This window comes from Parasteatoda tepidariorum, chromosome 4, assembly GCF_982258835.1.
Source record: "Parasteatoda tepidariorum strain Cologne lab strain chromosome 4, Ptep-v5.0, whole genome shotgun sequence".
In the NCBI taxonomy this organism is placed as follows: Eukaryota; Metazoa; Arthropoda; class Arachnida; order Araneae; family Theridiidae; genus Parasteatoda; species Parasteatoda tepidariorum.
In genome coordinates, this window is record NC_141758.1 from 47,597,466 (window position 1) to 47,621,974 (window position 24,509).

General features: G+C 28.7%; 1 protein-coding gene across 3 annotated transcripts in view; it reads left to right on the top strand.

Annotated features, from left to right (window-relative positions):
* Gyf (GIGYF family protein Gyf) overlaps nt 1–23,299 on the top strand; it is a 50,640-nt gene extending 27,341 nt beyond the window's left edge. For all 3 annotated transcript variants that reach the window (XM_087161036.1, XM_087161035.1, XM_087161037.1), the window contains 14 exons: nt 2,267–2,397; nt 4,892–4,992; nt 6,377–6,514; nt 7,471–7,860; nt 8,402–8,566; nt 9,885–9,986; nt 11,087–11,166; nt 11,255–11,354; nt 12,578–12,750; nt 16,701–16,791; nt 16,877–16,976; nt 17,060–17,106; nt 20,056–20,172; nt 22,528–23,299. In XM_087161036.1, coding sequence (XP_087017162.1) covers nt 2,267–2,397; nt 4,892–4,992; nt 6,377–6,514; nt 7,471–7,860; nt 8,402–8,566; nt 9,885–9,986; nt 11,087–11,166; nt 11,255–11,354; nt 12,578–12,750; nt 16,701–16,791; nt 16,877–16,976; nt 17,060–17,106; nt 20,056–20,172; nt 22,528–22,749 — 1,957 coding nt within the window. In that variant the 3' untranslated portion in view covers nt 22,750–23,299. The remainder of the gene's footprint in view (nt 1–2,266; nt 2,398–4,891; nt 4,993–6,376; nt 6,515–7,470; nt 7,861–8,401; nt 8,567–9,884; nt 9,987–11,086; nt 11,167–11,254; nt 11,355–12,577; nt 12,751–16,700; nt 16,792–16,876; nt 16,977–17,059; nt 17,107–20,055; nt 20,173–22,527) is intronic.
* The last annotated feature ends 1,210 nt before the right edge of the window (nt 23,300–24,509 follow it).

A 24,509-nucleotide genomic window follows, 5' to 3' on the forward strand; every position in this document is an offset into this window, starting at 1 on the left:
TTGCTGCATCATCAGATGGAAAATGTTCTATATCTACTTTTTCATCAGCTATTCTCATTAGGTTGCTCAAATGCGTATTTGTTTCGTTTTGATCGTTTCTACCCACATTTGTTTCATTTTCATTTGTCCGTTTCGGAGTAGAAGATATTGCCTTTACAAGGTATTTGTCCATCTTGCATTAATGCGCAAAAAATTTGAACGTCTAACATGAAGAAACCTTACCTACAGTGAAATGCGTTCTGAAAGAGGTTCGGAGGGATGGTGTTCTGTTGTTCTTAAAGGTTCTGAACAATACTAGTAAATAGGGATGGGGCAGATATTGAAAATAATGAAAGATCCAAGAAGAAAAGTGAAACGGATTTTATTCTAAATGGCGCGATGAAAAAAAAAAATTTCAAAATGCGAAACATTCGCGAATTTTGAAATTGTTTTATAGAATGCGCGAATTTCTCGCGGTAATAATTTTTTAATGCAAGAAAAGAAACAAAATATGCGAGATTCTCGCACTGTAGTAAAAGCACTGATAAGCTACATATTACGAATTCAAAAGCCATTAGACTAACTGTCTAAAATCAGCACACAATCTGGTAAAACAAGAGCCCTAATAAGCATGTTCGAAGACTGTATGCTATAGTTTACACAGTCAAAGAATAAAATAAGTTATTTCATCTGAAAGAAAACAGGGTTTCATCTTTTAAATTCTAATTTCTTAATTGCAACCAATTTTCAAAGAGAATGAAAATAAATGTTATCTGTTTTTAATTTTTTTTTTTTAAAAAAGAATTTTTTATTTCAATTTATTTTTTTTAAAGTCTTAATATTTCTTAAAAATAATACATGAATTTTCTAGTATAATTGATCCAATTTTTTGCTTTCTCTAAGGTGACAACTTACATGTGCCAGACATACCAGAAACATTTTCTGTTCAATAATGCTACCAAATGTTTAACATTATGGCAAGTTGTGTATAATTTTATTTTATAACAGTCGTTGAACTGCCCACACATTTTTGGGGCTTATGACTACTAATGTTCAACTCTGTAGCCTTATAATTTTGAATCAAATCCAGGTGATAAGGAAATTCCTGGATCACGCATTGGAACAAAGTAGCCTTTGCGGGGGAGTTTTTAGTAAAACTAACCCACACTTGTATTAGGAGAGTGTCTGGTACCCCCGCCCACTGTCAATTTCATATGTATAGAATATTTTTTCAAGTCAATGGGCCATCGGACATTAATTGTTATATTAAAAATAGATTATTTTCAAAGTTTCAAGTATTTATGCAGCTGGTAACATGGTAAACAACAGTTTTGAAAATATGTTGAATACAGTAGTCAAATTTTTTAAATTTCTATTTTTTTAAGTTTAACTATTCTTTTTTTGGTTTATTCTTCTTGCATTATTTAATTAGATGATAAAACAATAGAAACATACATAAATATTGATTATTACTCAATATTATACAGAAATATAAGCAATACTCCTTAAGTGGGCGGGGCTACCCGACTCTTCCCTACATGGAGAGGAAAACTACGAAAGCTCCCATGGTTAGCCTGATGGCAAGGGGACTCTGACCAAAGATCCATCTAGCACTAAGTATATTTTAGCACTGTGGTCAGTGCTAGCTGGGTGCAGAATTCGTATCAACCTGCCATCGCTGAGATTTGAACCTGGTTCACCTCATTGAAAGGCTCTTGAACGCCCACGGTTCAACACTAAACTTTGTAAATAAATAACAGTTTAAAGAACATTATTATGTTCTTTTATCTGTTATTTATTTACTAAGATAAAAGAACATTATTATGTTCTTTTAGCTGCAATGTTCAGCCAAATAAGGAGAATAATGTGTTTCATACAGCTTTTGTATGTATGATTGGTTAGAACAATTTTCAAAACAAAAAAATGCGTGTATTTTCTGTTATTGAAAACTTAAAACACGGTAGTCTTTTGAATAACAAACACTTACCTATTGGATAAGAAATGGAAAAAACTGGTTTTTTGGCAGGAAAAGCAACAGGTAAAAGTGCTTTAGGAAATTAATTACGCTGTTATTTTATTGGAATCATGTGTTTCATCTAGCTTATGTTAATGAGTCTAACTTTTATATCATTTTTCTGAGAACTCTGAATTGATTATCAAAAAAATCTTTGTTTTATCTCCTGTACAGAGTTATATATTTTTTTTTTTAAAAAGTGCTATAAAATTTTCTCTTAATAAGAAAAACACCAGTTTTCATCAATTACTAAAACCTTATTACTCATTTTAGGCCAAATGTCAATCCCTTGGCTGATCAGCCACCCATGTTAGATCCTTTATCAACACTCCCTCTTCCAATGCTTGGTATGTCTATGCCACCCATGATGAGCGACATGAACCTGTGGAATACAGCTGGTTCTGGTATGTTTATCAGATCTTTATTATTAAAGCTTTTATTAAAAAGTATATTATTTTAAATATTGTATTAAAATTTATTTTTACTCTGTTTTAAATAATGCAGAGTAAAAAAAAATTATTTGCAGAATAAGTTAGCCATTTAGATTGATATATTAGTATCTGAAAGTAGTTAACACTCATATGTGTAAGGATGAGTGTTAATTACTTATAGATAGAATAAATGAATATATTAAGAATGTATCTAAGATGATCTATATTGAGATGATATAAGCAGAAAATTATTAAATATTAAAAAGAAACTGCTTGTTTAATTTTTGTACAAATTTTTCTGTTTAGAAATAATTTGTTTTTCTTTGCCTAATTTGGATATGATGTTAGTTCAAAAAGCCTTTTTAATAAAAACATAGGTAGCATCTTACATCATATTTATTGAAAAGAAATTAGATCAATGATTTTTAAGTTGGACAGTGTTCTTACAATCTCCATATCAAATAAACTAATCCTTTTTTTGTCGTTACTATTTTAAAAAATTTAAGTACAATTGCATGTATTGAAACATTAGAAAATTTCTTTAAATTTGATAATGTTCAAGAAAGTTTTTCTAAAGAATATTTTATTTTTTCCTGTGTTTCAGTAAAAAAAATAAATAAAAAGTGAATAATAATTTATTGTACAAAATAATAATAAATAAAAAGTGAAAAATAATTTATTCTACAAGAAAATTGGTCCCATGTCTTTCTCACTGCTAACAATTTTAATTACTATCTTCTTTTTTTATATATAGAAAATTATGTTTATATAATGGAAACTTTCTATCATCCATGTAAAAAAAAAAAAATTTCATTTTTTAAATTCAAATAAGGTATGTATTTTTAACCTATACATGGTGGCTGGGCAAGTAAATATTTAATCAAAAATACAATAAAGTACAGATGAAACACACACTCTCAGATTTTGAAAAAGCAGTACCAACTGAGAGAGAAAATTAGAAAATGAATTTGATTTCATAAAACCTAAATGTTACTAAGTTTTATGATAAAATTCATTAAGAAGAAAGTTAGCTTTTTTATATTCCCCTAGTTATTTTTACTTAAAATAGTTTGTCCTGGTTACTGTGTATTTTTTAAACTTTGATACATAAAAAAAAATAGTAATAATAATAAAAAATTGTACATTGGTTGCTGTTCATGTACGAAAAAAAGCAGAGTGAAGGGCATATCCTTGCCAATCATTCTTAGCACTTCCGATAATATATCTTTGCTAATAACAATGCACTTCATTTACTCTGATACTTATTCGGGCAAAACAACCAATAAGAATGCAAATCAAATTTATCAATGAATATTTGGGTTAAATACTTCTTTGTTAATAACGCTTTTAATTTTTACATTTACACCTAAAATAAAAATGTCGGTTTAGACATAATGTTGTTTTTCCCCTACAGGTTAATAATTTGCATATTTATGTGTAAAGATGTTTGTGCTTGAACAAAATTCATTTGAGTATGTATTTTTTAATTAAAGTGGTTGGCAGCAAATGTAAAGGAAGAAGGCTAGCTTCAATAGACATAAAGTAAACCGGTCCCCCAAGGGTTGGTAAAATCTGTATGTAAAAGAAAAAAGCAACATTTAGGGGCACAGAAGAGTTTATTCTTCTTGAAATGTGTTTGTACCCACCTCTCCTTCCTACTGCTAGGGTTTGGAACGAGATGGAACGTTTTCTCTTTTTATCTATGGTTGATCTGCTGTTGAATTTTTACACTGTTTATTAACAATACTGTACTATTTATTGAAATATTTCTTTGAAAATGCATTTATATTTTCCGTGTTAATTACGTCTTCTAGCATAGAAAGAATAAAATGGCAGTTGGTGAGAGTGCCCAGCTAATAATCGGTTCAGGTGATATAGCTCCTAATCTCTGTAGCTTTGCTTCATATGCACATTCGTTCATATGCTTGCAATTTTCCGTGTTAATTACGTCTTCTAGCATAGAAAGAATAAAATGGCAGTTGGTGAGAGTGCCCAGCTAATAATCGGTTCAGGTGATATAGCTCCTAATCTCTGTAGCTTTGCTTCATATGCACATTCGCTGAATCTTGGTACATATGATGCTCTACTAAATCTGAATATGTTGCTCTCCTTTAATAATTCTGTTTTTGTAATTGCATCTCATACTAAGCAGTTCTCCATGTTAGTTACTGGAGGACTGGACTTTTTCAGCCTTTCTATATTCTTTGGTTTCGATCATCGCTCAATTTGTAGGTAATACTCCTTATTTGCAATGAATTCTCCCATAAAAATTTGAATGATTTTACGACTAAAAAATTTTATACATAATGCAAATTTAGTAATAGAATAGCATAAGATCTTGATCAGAAAAATTATAAATTAATTGAAAACGTGGAGTCTTATTTTATAATTATTAAATTTGTTTCAGAGAAGCAAAAACCACATTCAAGTGTATTTAAAATTGTGGATTTTTTTCCCCTCTATTTAGGAGCCTGGCCAATGAATATGAGTAATCCTCAACCAACAGGTGCTAGCATTTGGGATATGGATCTTTTAAAATCTAAGTCTGAAGATTCTGAATCTGGAAAGGTTTGTGAGAACTAATTAAATGAATAATGATAATCAGCGTTTGCTTGTAACTTTCGATTGCAAAGCCTAGATTCAAAAGATACTAATTCCTAAACAAAATATAAGATATAATTAAAAATAAGATAGTGAATGCTTCATGAAAATATTAAAGAAAAAAAAAGAATAAACTCAATTTTTTTTAAAAACTGTTTTGCAGGTTATATCATGGTGCGTAGCATTTTTAAAAAGTGCTTATTTTTGATTTTCTTTTTTTAAAAGCCCTTAAATGTGCTTTTTTTCATTGGATGTTTTTAAAAAGTACCTAATTTTCCCTCTTCAAAAATGAGGTATTTTTCTTTACCATGTCTATTTTCACCTCCTATTCTGCAAAAGCGTGCTTTTCACATTGTTCTATACAACGTTATCACATTTAATTCAACTGCACAATCTATTTCGGCGTACCGTCGATCCATAGCGTGTGAAAGCCCCTATCATTTTACATGTTTGATGACATACTTGCGAGTCCGCATGTTCGTTGACTGAGCGGGGGTCGGTGAGATAGTTGCACTCTCATGTGCAACTGTGCTGCATTTTGCAAGATATTCTCAATTTCAGGCTTCATTTTCCGCCCTCTGATATTGAACCGAAAAATCTCTTGGATCATTTTATAATTACTAATATAATCAAGAAAAGAGTTAATTGTCAGAAACTAGTTATTTTATTATGATCATGTAAAGTCTTTGAAAATTATTTTGCATTTTGTGCATAAAAATATCTTTTAAGTGCTTAAAAAGTACTTAAAAGGTGCAAGTCTGCCTTAAATGGCATTTAAATTGTTTGATTTATCACAAAATCATACTATTTTGTGCCTTTGTGGGGTTTAAAAAGTAAAATGCATCACTAACCATGTAAAATTAATAAACAGCTCTGTTTGTAATGAGAATTGGTCTTGATATAACTGTGCAAATTTGATTTTTCTGATTTATTGCTTTGAAATATTAAATGAATTTTGAGAAAAATATTCTATATTATTATAAGTTTTTTTTTTTTTTTTTATGTAAACATCTTCAAAACATTTTTTTCTTTTTTGAGAATAACTGTAAACATTTGGAATTGTTTCCTTTCTTCATTTTTCCAACCTTTAACTAGACAATTTTCATTGTTTATTAAAAATTACGCTACTAAAGCGGAATTGCTATTGTAATTTTTTCGTAAACAATAACTATTTCACTATTACCCAGTCTAGTGATCTTACTTTTTTTCAAGCTAAAGTTGAAGATAGAAATGTTGTTTTTTTTTCTTTCTTCTTTTTGTTGCTATTTTAATAAATCAACTAAAATGGATGCCTTTATTCAGTATATGTGGTATTTTTTCTTATGTTACAATTCACACTACTTTTTTACAGAAGATGACTGAAGAACAAGAAAAATTGAAAAAAGCTGAAGAGCTTAGACTGGAACAAGAGCTTGAAGAAAAAAGACGCCAAGAAGAAATCAAACGTAAACAAGAGGAAGCAAAACTTCTCCAGGAGCTGCAAAAGCAGGTAAAAAATATCAATATTTAAGTACTTGGGTTACTAATTTATGGCAGCATAATTTCCAATTAAAATAATTTTTGGGAGTATTTCCCTAATTTTTAAACTATCTTCTCAAAAATGTAGATATACCTATTTTAACAACGAAAATAGCATTTATAAAGATTTAGAATGACTCCCTTAAGTTATTTGTAAACTATTTTAAGAAACTAAATTTAATAGTTATATACTGAATATTTTTTTCTTTTGTGTACTTTATTTATGTAAACTCTTTTCTGTTGATAGTGATTATGTTATACAATTTCTGCAAACAAAGCTTTTAACCTCTCTAGGTTTTATTTTAAAACATTGATATTTAAAAAATTCTTGTATGTTATTTAAAAAAAATTATACACTATTCTATAAAATACTCTATTCTGTTGAATTTATTTAGTTACTTTAAAGTTAATTTTGTATTTGTTTTTCAACACTCAATGTTTTTAAAAAATCCTCCTATTTTCTTTACTATTTTCTGAGAATTTTGTCTGCTGTCCCTGTAGTTAGTAAATTGGTCTAAGTGTAATGGTCAAAAAGGAAGGTACATGGTCTAAAGTTGATCCTAAAAAAACAATTCCAGCTACATATCCTGAGTCTCCCAGAACAGCCATGTTTGTCCCACTGTTGCCATTCAACAGAAACAAATTTCTTTAAAAACTACTTGAAAAATTTATTTGAATTTTTAAATGTTTCAGGGCTTAGTATCAGAAAAAAAGAAACTTTTTTCTTATATTTTGTTCTCACTATTCATGGAATGACCCATTAGAAGATTCTTTAGTTTAATGTAAAAAGTAATTATGACTTCAAGTGAAGATAATATGGCATTAAGGGACAGTATCCTTTAAAAAAAATAAATACTGTCGTTCAAAACGGGAGGAATATTATCTTTATTTGATAATAAATTAATTTGTTGTGAATAAATTTTTCAGGAAGAAGAAAAAAGAAGATTAGAAGAATTAAAGCGTCATCAAGAAGAAGAACGGAGGAGACAGGAAGAGCTTAGAATACTTGAAGAGAAAAAACGGCAAGAAGAACTTAAAAGACTCGAAGAATTGAAGAGACAAGAAGAATTAAGAAAACAGGAAGAGCTCCGAAAGCAAGAAGAGTTGCGAAGACTAGAAGAATTGAGAAAGCAAGAAGAACTAAGAAAGCAAGAGGAGCTCCGAAAACAAGAACAGAGAAGGTTAGAAGAATTGCGAAAACAAGAAGAACAGAGACAAATGGAAGAGCTTCGAAAGAAAGAAGAGCAACACAGGCAAGAACAAGAAAAGAAACTAGAGGAAAAGCGAAAAAGGGAAGAAGCGTTGAAAGAAGAAAAGGTATTTCAACAGCATTTTCTAACTATTTGTTTTGTTGTCATGAAATTAAGTTATAGACTTTTCCTCTTAATTCTGCTATGTAAAATCTTCTTATCTGGCTTCACATTTATAGCTATGCTAATTTATATTTTGCTGTTTTTGCCAGATTTTTTGTATTTAAACGTTTTACCCCCTTTTTTTTAATCAAAAACCCATTAAAAAAAATTGCATAACTTTTTAATAAAACACTTCATATTATTTATTTTTTACTCAAGAGCAGGTGCTACCTAAACTATCATTTATTGGCGAATCTACGCCATATCGTAACAAATTGTTACCATTAGATGAAAAATACACTTGTGCTTTGAGAATATGCAAGTCATCGAGATTTGGTTATATTTCATTTAAAAAATAATTAGTCCTTAAATAATTTCTAAAGAAATATACATTTGGTGGTACTCAGATAAACTTTGTACATGAATTCAATTAAAAAATGTAAATCTCTAGTTATAAGTAATATTTTTATATGCATATATACATATCTGTTCAATTTTATTTACAGAGAAAACTAATTGAGAAAGAACAAGAGAAAATCTTAGAGATAGAACGTCAAAAAGAAGCTTTACGAATAAAAGAAATTGAAAGAGAAGAAAGGTATCTTGCTGAGAAGAGAGAAAGAGAAGAACTTGAATTAATGAAGTTAGCTGAACTCAAGCTTGGATCACAAGTAAGATTTGGCAATGTATTGTTGTTGATTTTATTTTATTCATATATAGGGTATTGCAAAACTAAGTTTTTATATTTATTATTACTTTACTTTCCCAAGCTCTTTAATTAATAATATTTTTACATGCATGATATTTTTAAAACTGAAATCTATGTTTTTGCTTAACTGATTTTTTTTTTCTTTGTTGTGAATTATAACAGCAGATTCAATGTGATATCAAAACCATAGCACACTTAAAAGATATCAATTATAAAATAAATAATTTATAACCATATATATATAAACAACTTTGTTCCAGAAAATATGGATTTGAATAATAATTTAAAATTAATACTGATTGTAATTATGAAGAAATAAGATTCAGGGTGCCATTTATTTTTAGAAGACAGGAAAAGCCAAGGGTGCCATTTATATATTGGTGATGATGATAGGCAGGTGAGGTTGGAGGTTTGTATTCGTATAGTGGGCCAGTTGAAGATAGTAATGAAAACAGAAGATGATGAATATAATAGTTGAGCCGGATTAGAATTAATAAAAAAAGGCTTTTATTTTATGTATAGTATTTGTAGAGCTCGAGATACAAAACTAAATATTATCCATAAATTTTAGTTGAATCAGTTTTGCATAGTAATAATTAAAATAGGTCAGGCCATGGGAGACAAATCCCCACGACCTGCCTAATCAAAAGCCAAATTAAAAAGTACATGTAATTTGTTCCGATCAGACACAGGAGAAGCATGGGTAGGAGATCCAAAATTGGCGGTCTATTAAAATATTACATAGCCAAAACAAAGCCAACCAGCCTATCAATATTGGGTTTAAATTAATACCTTGGCGATCACGAGTCGCCAACAAATTTATGAGAATTATTACAACCATGCAACCGAAACATTTAGCCGTTGGAAATTTAGAATAAAAAGTTATAAATAGATTTTTGTTTTCGATTAAAGGCGACAGTGAATTAATATGTCTGCATAATAATGAAATAAAAAGAAAGTATCCGTTACATTGATCTGGAAGAGAAGAAATAAATATTTTATGTTCATTTAAAAGATTAAGTTTTTGATTTATTTTTAAATGTAATTCTATTAATAAAAAAATCAGCTTAAGTAATGAAAGATATTTTAAAAGATAGGAAATAAATATGTGTATGCCAATTCTGGCATCACAGTAATGCTTCCTCTATTTTTTTTGTTTTGTTTCTTATATATATATATATATATATATATATATATATATATATATATATATATATATATATATATATATATATATATATATATATATATATATATATATATTATCATTTGTTTTATAGGGTCCAGTGTGGGGAATTCAAAACTCACAGTCTTCAAATGAGCTATCTCTTGCAGACATACAAAGACTTCAAGAAGAAAAGGAAAGAGAAGAAAGACAAGAGGTTGCTCTCAGTTTATCATATGATCAGGATTATTATTAATGAAAGGGATCTCCTAGCTAAAATAAATATTTTTCAATGTATTTGTGTGTAAAAAAAATTCTTATGGCTCAAATGAATGGTTAATTTATGTTTTAACCATTTAAATTTTTAGTTTTTCACACACTATCCACATATTTAGCATGTCTATAGATTGCACAATGTGGATGTCCACAATAGAAACAAAAACTTAATTTAACTGATTTGATTTTAAAGTTAGTAAAATGGGAATGGGACATTTTATTATTATTATTAAATACCATAATTAATCTTTGATTTTTCATTTTGTTTAGATAGGAGAAAAAAACTAAACATTTGAAAGTTAAATAAGCCTTTTATTCTTTTTTTTTTATATAATCAAGCATTTAAACAAAGTGCAAATAGAAAAATTTGCTAAAAATTTATTTAAAACTAATAAGTTGTATGCTATTAAAATTTCCCAGTTGAGTAAAATTGTATTCCTAAAATAATTAAATTTCTCTTTTACTATTCAGTAAGGGAGGAAAAAGATGTCGCTAGCAAAGATAATTTTTTTATGTAATACTGTTAAGTCCATTTTTGAAAATACCAGTTTAAACTTTTGCAATTTGAAGTAATTAATACTAAAAGCATGTGTGTTAAATACTTAACTGTATAAAAATCTCCCACACTTAGAATTTGAAATGTTTTCCTCGGGCATAAAAATTTTCATTGAACTTTTTGATTTGTTTTTTAAAACCATTAGTACAAACTGATACTAGTATTGGAAATAGATACCTAATAATATAAATTGATAACTGTAAAAATCAAATTGCATATTACTTGTCTTCCAAAGTTCCAACCTTTGTTCATTTTCTTTTAAAATTTAGGTAAAACACGCATAAAATCAAAAGTTTTGTCCATAGTAACATAAGTTAGTTAATAATTTTTTCAAGTTGTCTCTCTATAAGTCATACAGACTTTGATTATGCTTAAGCAAATAAAATGTCACATTAATATATATTTAAACTTATTACGTTAAACACTTATAAACAAGTAAATAACCTTAAAATGGTGTGTATTTTCATGATTAAATTTTATTCCAGAAACTCCGACAACAATCATTACAACAACAGACTGTAAAGACAGTTCAACAGAATAAAAGTAGCCTTAGTTGGGCTAAAAGGTAAATGGGTATATTTATTGCTGTAATGTCATGCAATCAGCATATTCTTTTGAATAATGTGTGTAATTACATTTTTTTCTCCTTTTAGAGCTACTGATACTCAGCCAGCTGTTAAGTCTCTCTTTGAAATTCAACAGGAAGAAGCTGAAAGGTTAGCTCAAATTCAACGCACATCAAAGCCACAGCCGGTAAGATCAAATTTTTCAACACTAGTTCTCTGACTCATTCATACATTTAAACTTAGAAACTCATTAAGTTTTAGTTACACATTTCTCTTATTTTATGCATGTATATTATATTCTCTTATTTTATTTAGATGGCTATATATGTTGTATTTTTGAAGCTACACTATTTCTCCTGTACTACTTATGCAATAATTGTCAATTTTTTGTTATATTTTTGCTTAAAATTTATTTTATCAAAACTCCAAACTACTGGAATCCTGGATTAGTTTTTCCAATAAAATTCTATTTTAAATATCATAAATCTGCAAATTTATGTGGTGTTAATAAAGATGCAACTCCTACATAAAATTCATTGTATTCTTTAATTTTAGTTAATAAAAAGTTATAAATATAAGTATTAATAATGTAATTTCTTTTTATTTATATTTTCTCTTATATGATATTAGTGATAAAATCTTATATATAATTTAAACAATATCTTATATACATAGTTGCCAACTCTTCTGGATTTTACCAGTTTCTACTGATCTACTGGTTTAATTGAAATTCTCCTAGTTTTTGTACATTTTAAAAAATTTCTTAAAATTGACTAAGTTTCTTTTAAAAAAAATGGCTACTGAAATAGAATTTATGCACAGATGATTGCTTGCTTGAATATTTAAATAAGTATTATTGATACATAATAAAGCGAGCCTTTATTTATAGTAATCAGTTGAAAGCTTTTTTTATTCTAAAATCTTCAGTTTATTTTTATTCAGAACTCTCTTTTTAAATTAATTTTAAAAAAATGGTAAATATCTTTGATGAATTAAATGCCTATTACTTCAGAATTGAGTAAACATAATGCATAACATTTCATGTTCATTTATTATCAATCATGACTGGAAAATAAAGATATTTTTTTGTAGAACAGCTGTAGCTAAAAACCTGTCTAGCACAGATATGAAGCACCAATAGGAATGATAATCCTGTAGATTTTTCAGTTAAAATACCTTAATATATCATAACTTTTATCGCCTTTACCTTAAAAGTTTTGAACTTCCACAGACTAGTATGGTTTATATTAGACTTGAAGTAGTAGACACCTCTCAGCATTCTTCAACTCGCACAATTTGGAAACCCTAGCTTTAATCTGGCTGTTTCTCTTACATTTTTACATGCTTTATTAAACTTTTGTTGAAAATAATCTTCATTCAAGTGATATTTTTTTCTTGATTTTTTTATAGCCACCCCAGACTTTAAGCTCCAACGCAGGAGTTTGGGGTAATACTAGTCACTTAAACAAAATCACGGCTGCGCCTCAAACATGGAACACGAGTAATGTGTCTTCAACGACTGGTTTCTGGGATGATGTAATTAGCAACAATTCGCACTCTAGAAAGCAGCCTCAAAAGACCAGGTGAATATTATGCTTGTAACAAAGTGATGTAAATTCCATTTAGTCAGGAGTCAATGCCCACTGAATTGGGAATATCACAAAAAGCTTTATTTAAAATCTATTTAGGTTTTCACTGTGGTTACATATTTACCAAAAATAATTTTTGTCAAATATTGAAATAGTTATGTTTAAATAGTACTTAAGTTCTTTTTTTTTTTTCTTTTTGTGGGGGGAGAGGTCAAAAACATAAATTTTTAAGGCATAAATATTATACGAATTTCGATTTTCAATCTCAAAAATATTAGCAATAGTAATTTTTTTAAAAAAATAATGCAAAATAAAACACGTCTCTTAGAATATTCATGAAAAACCTTAATTTTCATAAACAAATACGTGTGTTTTTGATTTTCAACCAGATTCTTAGGTTATGTTATTATATAAATGCAAACTTAGATAAATGTTTTCATTTAGATACTTTTTAAATGTTCTAAACTTTAAACCTTAAATTCATTTTATGTTTATGCTTTAAAAAAATTAAATTTATAATTTTTTCCCCACAAAAAGAATAAGATTTTAGGCTTATTTCTGGAAATCAAAATATATTTCAATCTTACTAAAAGCAGGGTTGCCACAGGCGACTAAAAAGCGACTATTTGCAACTATTTTCGACCTGTGGCAACTATTTTTGGCTTAAAAAGAAGCAACTATTTTCAGGAAAAGAAGACTATTGGGAGACTTTTCTGCTCTTCTAGTGATTTTTTTTTTTTTTTTAAACAATAAATTGGGTTGACAACCTGTGGCCTGCGGTAGCTTCTGAACATAATGAATTTTTTTTATACAATAAATTGGGTTGACAGCCTGTGGCCCGCAGTAGCTTCTGAACATAATGAAATATTTTTTCTTTAAAAAAAAAAAAAAAATTGAATTTTAAATTTGAGTAATCACTTTTTAATGAGCTCAATTTTCACAGATTCCATTGTGAATCTATTTTGTTTCTCAGTCGCCTTTTCTACGATTGCTACGAAATTCTGCGTGATTTTAAAGAACCCTATTTTTAATACAATATTATGATGCGTGAATTTGGAATTTTATTAATAATTTTTCAGTACATATATGTTTGCTAAATCAATTATTGGTAAAAGGGAAAAATTTTTAGAAAGAGTATGTTTTTAACAAAAAAAAAATTTCTGAATTAATTCTAGTATTTAAAAGTATTTAATTTTCTGCTAATATACTAATTTTTTTTATATAAAAATTTAGTGCTAGAACACTAACGTTTATTTAAAAAGTATCATATTGACCATCAACTTGACTAAATGGATCATGGTATATTACAATGAAGTCATTTAACAAAATTTTAGTAATATTATTGAAAAAGTTTTGTTCGTATTTTGGCAACTATTTTGTTAATTTTTTTCTGTGGCAACCCTGTAAAAAAAGTGATTCTCTACTACTTAATATTCATTCAAAACGTTACAATTTTTTTTTCCTCATTTTTTTTTTTTTTTTTTTTTACCAGTTTTGCCCATATTATTTAATTAGAAACTAGTTGCCAGCATGGAAAATACTGTGCAGTTTTGCCTAAAAAGGAATTATCAGCTCGTCAAATTTACTATCGTTAATTTAATTATTTGTATGTTTCATATTAAAATTAAAAAAATATGATTTTCTATGTTAATTGCTTCAACTTAATTCTTTATTCTTGTATATTTAATTGTCTTATTTATAATAGAAATTTAAAGCTATACAGTCAATTCGCTATAACTCGAAGTACGATAACTCGAATATTACTATAACTCGATTTTTTTATAAGGTCCCGACCCTTTTATCTTCAATTTCATGTTAATTATTCTCGATTACTCGAATTTTACTCCCTTTAACTCGATTTTTTTTGGATCTTTTAAAGCAAGAGAAAAACCCAGGAGCTGATATCTTGCCCCTTCCTTTGCAAAACACGCACAATGTCTTTCGCATTCTTCATAGAGAAGCTAAAGCTGTCCCTCTTGAAGTATGTGAACAGTGATTAAATGAAACGTTACCAAATTTACTTCAAGGATACAGTTAAAATGATGTTTTCAATATTGATGAAATGGGTTTATTTTTTAAATGTCTTCAAAATAAGACTATGATGTTTAAGGATGAAAACTGCTCAGGGGGTAAAATGAGCAAGGAACGTTTGACTGTCCTAGTTGGAGGAAATGCGTCTGGGACAGAGAAATTGCCCTTACTTGTTATCGGAAAAAAAGCGAAATCCCCGATGTTTCAAGAATGTAAAAACTTATCCTTTGGATTACAAGTCTAACAAAAAGTTTTGGATGACATCAGTTTTATTTGAAGACTATGTAAGAAAATTGGGTCGGAAATTCTTCGCTAAAAAAAGAAAAGTGATTCTCTTTATGGATAAATGCACAGCGCATAGTGATCTACCTAATTTGAAAGCAGTAAACTTGCAGTTTCTCCCGTCAAACACAACAGCAAAGTTGCAGCCGATGGACCAGGGTATCATAAAGTGCTTAAACAGTCTTATCGTAAATGGCTTGTCAGAAAAATGATCTTAAATATTGTAAGCATTTAGAAGATTTGTAATTAATAAGCATTAATTAAATAATCCGACATATTTTGAAAGTCCAAAACCTAAACTAACGGTAAGTCGAACTTCCGATAGGTCGAAGTTTTTCGTCAGTCCCATCAGATTCGAGTTATCGCGAATTCACTGTATTTATTTGAATTTCTGAACAATAAGCCACTTTGCTTGATAATGTAAAAATTTCATTTACTTTAAAGCATTATATTATATAAGTGGAAAAAGTCCGCATACATGATTGTTTAAAAATAACTTCCCTTTCTGAAAACTCTTCAGGCATGAACGAAGTAAACAAAATAGATATGAACCAAAAAATTTGAAATTGAAAACAAGAGATGAAAAATAAATACAGTTATAAAAGGAAACTAGGAAAACCGAGGTAACCTGAGAGAGACTATTTAGAGCAGGCTTCATTTTCAAACACTATCATATCTCCTTTATTTTCCATTTTATCGTTACCAGCTTTTAATAATTCAAATCTGTTTCATTTTCTCATTCATATCTGGCAAATCTTGGGAATAATTGCTTATGTTTTCATGCTCAAATTCTAACTTTTTCCACTTCTATCATTTCGACGCTAATGATGTTTATATAATCAAAGATATCTTTCCGCTTTATTTTCTTGGGATCATTCATTAAATAAATCACTTCAAGTATCTCAATATAAATTTATATGTAAAGATTATTTAACAAAAATTCTTTAATGAAACAGGTGTAAAAATATAATTGTAATTTTTAAGTATGTGCCTATTAGTTTATACATGAACTAGGTGGGGGTTCACCCTTGAAACAGGGTCAACCTATTCTCAGGGAAATTTTCCCTTAACTCTGAATTTTTTTTTTTTTTTTAATTTTAGCAATTAGCTACATTGTTTGTTATATTCATTTCAACTGCATTTTTTTCAAAACCAGACTATCTATGAAGTAATAAGATAATGAAAATTTTTGGTACAGTCATAAAAAAAAGCTTTTGTTCAATACCATGAATATACTAGCCTTGGCTCAATGAACAATTTTAATGTAAAAGAATAAAAATTTTAATTTCGATATTTTCTTCAGTATTTAGGTATAAATTCTTAATGTATATGTGTAAATTTTTATGCTAGTTTTAGTCTTGACAATTTGCAAAATATTTTAATTTTACTCTGGAAATATCAGGGATTAGTGGCTCTTTTAATGTAAGGTGTGTGCATACTTATTGCAAAAGATTTTAGCTTTAACTAATAAAGTTCTTAATATTTAGTTTGGTTTGTTTCACACTTGATGTAACTAGATACTAAAACTTTTAAATGCATTTTTTTAATTATACTATTGAGTTACAAATATTGTATTACATTTTTGATCGACTACGGTATTAGCATTCTATTTTTATTTTCTTTCTTTCCAGTGAAACCAGTGCCTTTCCTGCTTTAGCAAATCGTGGGCAACCTGCCACTGTAAATAATAAAAGTAAAAATGTCCGAGCCAAAAAAGAAGAGGTTAAAACTAATTTTTTTTTAAATTATTCTCTTTAATAGTGCCTTGTAGGAATTTTGATTAATAATTGGAATATTTTCTATTTAGGATGCTGTGACAAGATTATTTGGATCTCACCACAAGCCCACCGATGAGTTTACCAAGTGGTGCACAGATGCTCTTTCGTCTATGCCCTCTTCTGTTGATGGTAAATATCATTCATTCTTGTGCTTGGTTGATAGTCAGTATAGTAATGAATTTTAAGTCATATTTTTATTTTTTACTTTTTAGTTCCCACTTTTGTTGCATTTTTGAAAGATATAGAATCTCCATATGAGGTACGTATGTATTGTTTAGTTAGTGTATGTATTATTTGTAGCTAGAATATGTTATGTTCCTAAGAATGTAAAAAAAAAAAAAAATATTAATATTTAACTAATGAAGTTGAGGAAAAAAACTTGGTATAATGATTGCTTAACACAACTATTTTTTCTCCCACAAGAACACAGTTATTAAGTCAAGAGCCTGGTTCACTCAAATGATAAGTTAAATCTACCTTTTTCTTCTCTTCCTCTAAGTGAATAGGATTTAGATATAAGAAAATAAGCAACTTGTTTTCTACATTTTTTTTTTAAAACTTCAGCTTTTCTTTCAGTTTAAAAAATTCATGTTAAAGTAAAATAACTTGGTGAAGATTATCGCTTATTTTTAATCTTGCTAAAAATTTTAAAAAAAGAATGATAAAAGCATTTTTGCTAGTCTGAAAAAATAAAAATTTTTAATCAAAAGTTGTTTTTTTTTTTTTTTTTTTTTTTCCTTTAAAATTGTTAATTTTTTAACACACTTGCTCCGTGTCATTTTTATTGATGCATCAATTTAAGAATTTTTTTAAAGAAATTATTTATTCTTAATAAAAACTTATTTACTATGTTTAAGTGATTTTTTTCAAGTGCCTTAATTACTTTAATGAGAATTTTAGCTAATGTATTTTGTTACTGTGTGTATTATTTTATTGATCTGAATAGTCTGGAAAACTAAAGTAATATTTTTATTCAGATAATTATAAAACCTAAAACATAAGTAAAAACTTGAAATCTTTGACAAATTGTTCTTTATACAATTAGATTAATTAAGCACACACAGAATTTAATAAAAAAGATGAACAGGGGTGTTATATTATAATGCAATTACACATTTAAATGGAATTGTGAAGGTTATTACTTAAACATGGCCCAAAATTTCTACTTGTCATTGACAATCAAATATTTAGGATTGGTTTATAAGTGGTGCCTTGAAAAATATTTTGTTTAAATCAAACTACTGTATTTTCCTGAAAGTTTGTTGCAGACAAATATTAAAAATGGGCAGCAAGAGCATCAGACTTTAAGAGGGATATTAACATGTGCAAATACACACATCACAAAAGGGCTGACATCTGTGTGTTTTTACCCAAAGAAACTCTTGAAGTTGGGATAGAATATATAAAGAAACTTTTTTTGTATTTAAATCTAATTATCTTTAACCTGCCGTTAGTCGCGCGCACCTCACAGGTGCATCCCTACTGCACTTCCACCTCCTTTGCCGTCAATAGATTTTTCCGGGGGTCGAGCCTAATGTTATCTTCCTAACTTTGGATTACTCAAATGTCCGTGTAAAACCGACCTTCGAACATGTCGATGGAGAGTTGGAACCGCTCAAATCACCCCTCTGGTGCAGCGCGACCATTGACGCAAGTATTATGGATATAATATTTTTATGAATTAAACACATATATTTTATCTCATTTTCTGTCCTTCTCAACGTAGCAGGTATAAATGGTCAAGATATATACACAGAAAATGGTTACGGAGTAAAAAACCGCAGAACCTTCTTGCGTCAATTGGTTGAACATCTTGTGATGGAGGAAGAGATCCGACGCGGGAGAAAGAAAAATTTATCTTCGGTACCTCGCTAAATAAGTTTTTTGATATTTATCTCTCTAAAGAGTCTTAAATTGGTAACAATTAACTATTTAAACTAGACTAAATTTCATTTGGCTTTCAAAAAATCAGAAACACCTCATAGGTGCAACGCGATTAACCATGTCGGAAACAAGTGCGCGACTAACGGAAGGTTAATAAACAAGTGAATGCTGTGTTAGCAAAGTGGGCAGAATTTAAGTTTATGTTTTCCTCACTAATATGGACTCTGGTGGAGAATTTTAAGAGTGTTCAACAAATTTCCTTAAATTAGCTCCAGTTCATAATATTTCATGATATTTAAAAGTTTACAGCTTCTACATTATTTTATTGCTTTTGGCCACAAAAAGTTCTTTAAGCTAAATTTATCAAAATTTTAAAAATCTTCAGATTCTTCATGAAAATACAGGGTTTCCATGTATCAGGGGAATTGTCTTGGTATTTTATTTTAATTCTAAAAAGCAGGGAATAGTCAGGAAAAGTTGTGATTTTTTACAAAAACCTTGAAAATTCTTATATTATATCTGGAAAATAACAAGTCTTAGAATTGTTAGTAAAAGTAATCAGTTATTGAAATTAGAGTTAAACAATTCTATCTATTATAATTATTTGTTATAAAAATTTCACATTTTAGTCAAACTGATATGTTTCTATCCTCATTCAATATTTTTTTGCCCATGAAATCTAATTTTGATATTACAACTTTTCACAAAACCAATATTTTCTAATGAAAAATTGCAAGGTATGGATAAAATATGGTCTGGATTTTCCTCGAAATTTACCTTATATACCTGGAAATGTCAGGGAATGTTTTTTCTGAAATTGAGTGGGAGTCCTCAAATAGTGGCAAGTAAAAATTTTTGTTTTGCAAACACCTTTAAAACCTAAATTCCATGCCTTGTCTTTAAATATCTATATACATAAGTGGGTCACGTTCATTTATTTCGCATATTATTTTTATAAGTAATAAGATAAGATTAATTTGATAAATAATAGTAAGATCTGTGCAATTTCATACTTTTTTTATGCATTAATTTTTATTTTGACAAAAAAAGAAACTATTTTGACCTTGACAAGAACTTAATAATAAGACAAGACCTAAATTTTACCTTTGGTGTAAAAGAAAATCCATTGAAAAGTTCGTTATTCACAACTTCAGCCTCATATGTTAATTATGTATTGCATAAATTGTAATTTTTAATGTTGTATTACCTTAAACACAATTGATAAATAATAGTTTATTTGATCTATTTGTTGAAAAAGTTAAGTTAATGTTGGCATATGTTTATAATTCCTGATTTAAACCGGACTCTTGCTATTTATATTTAGGTTTATGATTATGTAAAATCTTATCTTGGAGAAGGCAAGGAACCAAGAGAATTTGCCAAACAGTTTATTGAAAAGCGAAGTAAATATCGTAACCAAACAAAGCAAGCTCCAACTGAGGTGAAGTATTTTTTATTTAGATTCGATGATATATTTTTGTTGGAAATTAATTCCTTATAAATGTTACTTCAAATTTTTTAATTAATTCGAATATTAAATATATATATATATATTTTTAATTGAAATACAACAGCTAATATTGTAAAATTAGCTGGGTTTTTTTTTTTTTTTTTACCAAATAAGTTTTTATGTGCTACTATTAATTGCTTCAGTTATATAAATGACTATTTCTTGCATTTTATTTATTTGATAAGTATATTTAGTTTAAATTTATTATTGATATAAATAATATTGATATATTATTGATAAAATTATTTACTGATATAAATCAGTTTTGATATGCTACTATTAAGTGCTTCAGTTATTATAAAGGACTACTTCTAGCATTTTAATTACTAGATATTTGATTTAAATTTATGGCAGAACATGCGTAAACATAATTCTTTCATAGTTATTGACAACCAAAATGATCATTTATGAATTGGATATGGGAAGTCTTAGAGAATATTGAGCATTTTCAAAACATCATGATTCTTTAAAACTGTTAAATTGATGATTGAAAATCATGTGACACAAGATATGTCATTGACAATTTTTCTATTTAGCTACCCAATATTTGTGCTGCAGTTTATGATCAATAGACAATTGTCCAAATCAGCGATTTAAAAATCACTTAGCATTGTGATTTGTCAACAAAACCTCTATCCTTCATAAAAATAAAAAGGAAAATATAAGTTTGCAGCAGAGTATCATGCAGCTTTTCCCAATAGTTTGTAGTACGACTCATTATTGAGAATTTGGAAATAATTTTTTTTTTTTTTTTAATTTTTTTAATGGCGGGCACTTGGGGGTTGTCCCATTGACCACAGAACTGCTACTCTCTTCTCGTTACCCAGTGGGCACCTGTGGCGAAGCCACGGCAGTGGAGCAGTGTCTCCCACGTCACACAACCACAAACCCGGGTCACATTCACGCAATCACACAAAGGAGAAAGGACATAGAACACAGAGAGAAAGAAACATCCATGCCCTGAGCAGGATTCGAACCCGCAACCAGCGGTTCCGCAGTCAGTCACCAGGTCGGCATTTTAAAAAATAATTATAGCAAAGTCAAATGTGTGTTATTTATTTTTTAATTCAGTTTTGCTTTTTGCATAGCATGTATGAAAAATAAAATTTCTATTTTTCTTAAATATTTGTTTCCCAGTACAATTTTAAAAATATAAACAAGTATAATTACAAACTATGAAAGCATGTAAAAAATCTATCTGAATTAAAATTCTATCCATTTTGAGCACAAGAATTTTAGAAAAAATTTTAACTGAACTTTGACTTGCATATAAAGTGCCTATTATCCCTGTAAACAGACAAACCTAGAAGATTCTCAAGAAAATTAATTATCAGTTCCGGAATTTCTTAGAGTATTTTGCTGTGTAATGATCACTTAACATGACTGTGTTTCAATCTATTTTAAAACATTAAAATTTTGTTGAAAATTAAAATTTTGTTTTTTGATCCTTATAAAAACTTATCCTTATTGACTTACACTTATTCTTAAACTCATTTAATCTTATAAAAACTTTCATTTATTTTATTTTATTAAATATTTCTAACTAATAATTTTATATGTATTTTTATTAAACATGCATTTTTTTATTGAGTCTAATTTTATGAAACTTAAAGATTATAAAATCATTTTTGTAAATTACTTCACATTTAAAGCTTTAATAAAATTAATGATGAGTTTATAGATCAAAAATTTTTAATTCTTAAGTGTGAAATAATGTGAACAATTTTAGATTGAAATTTATTACAAATTTAAAGAATAAATTGTGCATTTATTAATTAATTCTTAATGCTATGCATATATATCTATTTAAATTACTATTAGAATTTTCTCTTACAAAAAAGTAAGATGTTTTTGAGGTTGACAGATGTTAAGAAAAAATGAGATTATGTTTTGCTCCAAAAATAGCCTCATTTACACTTTATAAAATCATCCTCAAATGTACTTATTTGATTGAAGTACAAAAAAAAATAGCTTATATACCTCAAAAATAACCTCTCTAATCTGATTGCTCTAAAGTAGGTTTCTACCAACCTCAAGTGTGAATAAAACAACTTAAAGCACTTTGATAGGTTGATCTTTTAACGTTCTTTTTGAAGTCAACTTAAAATAGACATTAAATCAACCTTGATACCTCAAAAACACCTTAAATTTTTGTAAGGGTTACTCCATGAATCTCAATGAATTTGTGTTTGCCTGGAGAATAGTCACCCTTTGCATACAATTAAAAAAAAAAATTTCATTAATTATTCACCAAAATTGACAATTTGAATTTTTTCTACTTTTTAGGAAAATACTCTTTGGGGACCAGCACCTGCCATCACGCCCACTGTAAATAAAACTCCTGTACAAACTTCTAACGACTGTGATGGCAATTCCAATGCCAAAAGTAGAGCAAAGAAAAAGAAGAACAGGATGCAAAAGCTGGACAGCTCAATGCTCGGCTTCACCGTTCAATCAAATCCCGACCGAGTGAATGTTGGAGAAATCGATCACATTGAAGGGAATTAAAACTCGTTTGTTTGCTCTGGTGCTGCAAGTGTTTCATCTTCGTTAAAGCTGAAGGAGAAAAACAATTTCGGTCGACAAAAAAAAAAATTATGTGATATATAAATATATATTTAACAAATTTAAATTAACCAGCCATCATCTTGTGATATAAAATATCATTGTACAGTATTCAATAATAATAAAAGGTCGCTAAAAGTGTCACTGCCAATGGAAAACTGTTTTCCTTTAAATCTATTAAATTTATACAATAAAAATAATTGTATGGACACTTCATAGACAGATGACATTAAAAGTCTAATTGTATGACCCTTTGATCAAAGTGTTAACTTTGATACAAGTTGTGTAGACATTGTAAATAAACTTGTAAATGGCAGCAAAACTACTGATTGCTTTCTGATTGGAGAGAATAATCATTATCTAATGAAAGTAATCATAATAATGAAATTTTAATCTAATATAATTTTTGTACAATATGTAAATTACTATACATAACTGATATGACTAAATAATGTCAACAGCTTCTAAATAAAAATGTTTCACTTGCTTTTAATTTCTTTGTTTTATTTATTTCCTTACACAAATAAGAATTTCTCTACTGGTTGGTATTATGCATCTGTTGCTAATGACCAGGATTTGAATCCATACCATTTGTGTTCCTGTAGAATTTGCTCAACAGTAAATAACTGTTATCCTGAAGCAACAGTACTCTTTTTATTCCCCGCTTAATATTTTTCTGTTCAGTTTTATTTTTGCCTCACTATAGTTGTCATAAAGGTATTGAAATTAGCAGCCGTTAGTCTTATTTTACACTTAAAAATTTTGACAAGGTGGCAATAATTTTATAGATTTATCATTTTTTATGTATATCATCTAAATGAATGGTAATTTACAAACTTTAATTGTTGCAAAAAATTTCATTATCAGATATTTTTTTAATTCTATAATATTTGTGTTTTTCTTTGCAACTACCAATGTTCAACTCCGTAGCCTTGTAGTTTTGACCCCAATCCAGAAAATATGGCTCCAGAATCAAGTATTGGGAGAAATTTTGCCTTACTGGAGGGCTCATAGATTGAACTAACCCTCATTTGCGTTACATCGAGAAGAAAACCTCCCACGGTTAGTCTGACGGCAGACTCTAACCCATGATCCGTCTACCACTGACGATATTTAACGTCAGCACTGTGGTCGCTGCGATGCGGACCACAACTTCACAGTCTGTTTTACTGCACCCTTGTGGCACGATGAGGAAGTACTTTGTACTTTTTTATTCACGTCGCACAAGAGCTGCTCAATGGGCTATTGACGGCCGTCTGGGAAACATTCATACGTCACATCCCAGGAGACATATTCATACACCATCCATCCAACAATATATCGTAATTTTAAAAGACCTTCTTAACACAGTATTGACAGATCCTGATTATAGGATCTCAGTGTTTTCACTACAACGCGAGAATCTCGCATATTTTTTTCTTTTCTCGCATTAAAAAATTATTACTGCGAGAAATTCGCGCTTTCTATAAATCAATTTCAAAATTCGCGAATTTCTCGCATTTTGGAAAAAGTTTCGAATTACGCCATTTAGAATAAGATCCGTTTCACTTTTCTTCCTGGATCTTTCATTATTTTCAACATCTGCGCCCGTTATCTATCTTCCCTATTTACCAGTATTGTTCAGAACCTTTTCGAACAACGGAACACAACCACGGAACCCCTTTCAGAACACATTTCCCTGCAACCACGTGTTTACCGAAGGT